Source organism: Alligator sinensis, unplaced genomic scaffold (assembly GCF_000455745.1).
Source record: "Alligator sinensis unplaced genomic scaffold, ASM45574v1 scaffold301_2, whole genome shotgun sequence".
In the NCBI taxonomy this organism is placed as follows: Eukaryota; Metazoa; Chordata; order Crocodylia; family Alligatoridae; genus Alligator; species Alligator sinensis.
Window position 1 is genome coordinate 4206966 of NW_005841874.1, and position 2737 is coordinate 4209702.

Sequence of the window (2737 nt, forward strand, 5' to 3'; positions counted from 1 at the left end):
GGGGGGGCCGCCAGCCACTCCAAATTTGGCTGCAGGTCCAGTCCCACTGACGCCAGCCTCCTAGCGCAGCCTCAGCTCTTCCCAGCACATGGGTAGAGGCACGACATGGAGCTGGGCTGCACCTGGCAGTGTGGGGCTTGAAGCAGAGCTGTGGCAAAATTTGGGGTGGCTGCAGCCCCTCATAGCGCTCCTGGGGCCTGCTCCGAGCCCAGCCCCTAAAGAGAAGAGCTGTGCAGTGCCAGCTCCAGCCCCACCCTCTGCGCTGATCCAGGGGGCACCCCTCCTCCAGGGATGCAAGCGCCCCCCACATGCCTCCGTCTCACACCCCCACCCCACCTGGGCAGTGCCTGCCCCCGCCCCCTCCTTCCCACACTGTAGGGGTGGTGATCTGCACCCCCCATGCCTTCCCTTCCTCCTCCCCTTCCAACTCACCAGCTGGAGCCAGCTCTCTATGTTGTCAGCTCTGCAGCAGGGGCATTTATCGGGCCGATATCCAAATTTTCTTTATATCGGTACCAATCTGATAAGAATCCAATAAGAAACCTCTCTCAAGCACTTTTGTGCAGCTTATTTCCTTGATAATAGTATTAGCCCCTCTTCTCTTTCAGTGGAGTATCAAGTCACTCACATATCTGGAAAAGCATTACTATAGCTTCAGGGAGTAGTCTAAGGCAGACAGGATGAGTTACTTGCTCCAAATCAGATGGCAAATCATCAGTAAAAGCAGTGAACAAGACCCCAGCGCTCTGTTATGCCACATTTTTTCATTAACCTGTACTGTAATTAAAATACTAATATACAAGTCTAGCTAGATTAATTGCTAAGCCTTCCATGTTGACATGCCCACAAACCAATGGACTTGTCAAATAAGCTGTTGTGTATTTAAATGAATATCTAACTCAAAATTAACAAAGCAGTATTTTACCGTATTCATTAGAGTTGATTCTGAATTAGCAACCAAGACAAATACATCAGCATCTAAGCAGAATTTGTCAATCCAGCTGTCTAGCTCTGTAGTGACATCTGTGCCGGGGCTGTTGGGGGGGAAAAACATATTTATTATTATTACTATCCAGCAAAGCAAAATTCTTTTTTCTTAGAAACAGCAAGAGGACTGAATATGTCAGGGCCTAGGTAATGGGACATGAAGTCTAGGTTGCTTGCTTAAACCAAGCCTACTTGGTCACAAGAAAGCAACTACTTGCTTACCATCAGTCACAAGACTGCCAGCTCATTTCACAAGTGAGTTTCCAATAGATCCGTGTCCACAACAGAAAAAGCTACCAACAAAACTAGCACTGTCAGCAGAGAATCTAGAGGCTGAATAGGTAGCAATACTCAGTTACACTTTCATCCTTATGAAAGATCCCTCTAAATAAGGGAAGCAACACTTTAATAGGAAAGTACAGGAAATGCCTTATATGGCCAGAAGACACCAGACTTCCGAGTTGTTACTATAGCATAGCATTAAGGTCACAACTTTTATCAAGCCATCTCTAATGACAGAATGTTTTGCTCCATAAAGTTCTTACATTTATGACTTTCCTTTTGCATTAATGGAACCACAGAACATCTTATCTTAGATAAAATGAAAGCTTCTTTCTTGCCAAGAAATGATTTAGCTATTAGAGCTGCCTTTTGCATATACTAAAAGCTCTACAGAGTTTGTAAGCAGACATGACACAAATGGCCTGGGAGAGGGATAGGGATGTGAAGGATACATGGCTGACCAATTTTTAAGATTCCCCAGCATCACTGGCCAAACTTCATCAGAATATTTTTTTTAATGCTTGAACAACTAAAAAAAGGGAGACCCTTAAACAATTTCTGAATGTCTAGAACTAGTGAAAAAAATGTGAAAAGTTTCAATGGATATAAACTGCTGAAGTTTCACATCTCAACCAAAAATATAGGATCAATTTTTCTTCAAAATAGCTTCAATTTTTCAGCTAGGTTATGGAATTTTGCATACACCATAGTACACTTGAGAGTGAGCATTTCTTTGACTTTAAGGGAAAACCTCAAAGAAATAACTAGATTTCAATAAAGTTTTGCCTGGGTAAGTCTATGGAGTTCTTTAATTTCTTTGGAAACAAGAACACTTGGAAGTGCAGTTCTAGTGAGAAAAAAAACCCAAAAGAAAAAAAGAGCATTGTGAAATTCTTTCATAGATTTCATAGACATCAGGGCTGGAAGGGACCTCGGAAGATCATCGAGTCCAGCCCCCTGCCCAAAGGGCAGGAAGTCAGCTGGGGTCATAGGATCCCAGCAAGATAAGCATCCAGTTTCATCCTGAAGGTGTTCAATGAAGGCGCTTGAACCACCTCCAGTGGCAGGCTGTTCCAGACCTTGGGGGCTCGGACAGTAAAGAAATTCTTCCTTATGTCCAGCCTGAAACGATCTTGAAGTAGTTTGTGACCATTCGACCTCGTCATCCCTTGGGGCGCTCTGGTGAACAAACGTTCCCCCAGATGCTGGTGGTCACCCCTGATAAACTTGTAGGTGGCCATCAGATCACCCCTGAGCCTGCGCTTTTTCAGGCTAAAGAGCCCCAGGGCTCTCAGCCTGTCATCGTAGGGTCTGCTTCCCTGACCTCTGATCATGCGCGTGGCTCTTCTCTGGACTCTCTCAAGCTTCTCCACATCCTTTTGAATTGTGGAGCCCAAAACTGGACACCAGTACTCCAGCTGCGGCCTCACTAAGGCCGAGTACAGGGGGAGAATGACGTCCCGAGATT

General features: G+C 45.3%; 1 protein-coding gene across 3 annotated transcripts in view; it reads right to left on the bottom strand.

Moving 5' to 3' along the window:
- MFN1 (mitofusin 1) overlaps positions 1 to 2737 on the bottom strand; it is a 43859-nt gene that overhangs the window by 29684 nt on the left and 11438 nt on the right. For all 3 annotated transcript variants that reach the window (XM_025195992.1, XM_006017145.3, XM_006017144.3), the window contains exon 6: positions 926 to 1034. In XM_025195992.1, coding sequence (XP_025051777.1) covers positions 926 to 1034 — 109 coding nt within the window. The remainder of the gene's footprint in view (positions 1 to 925; positions 1035 to 2737) is intronic.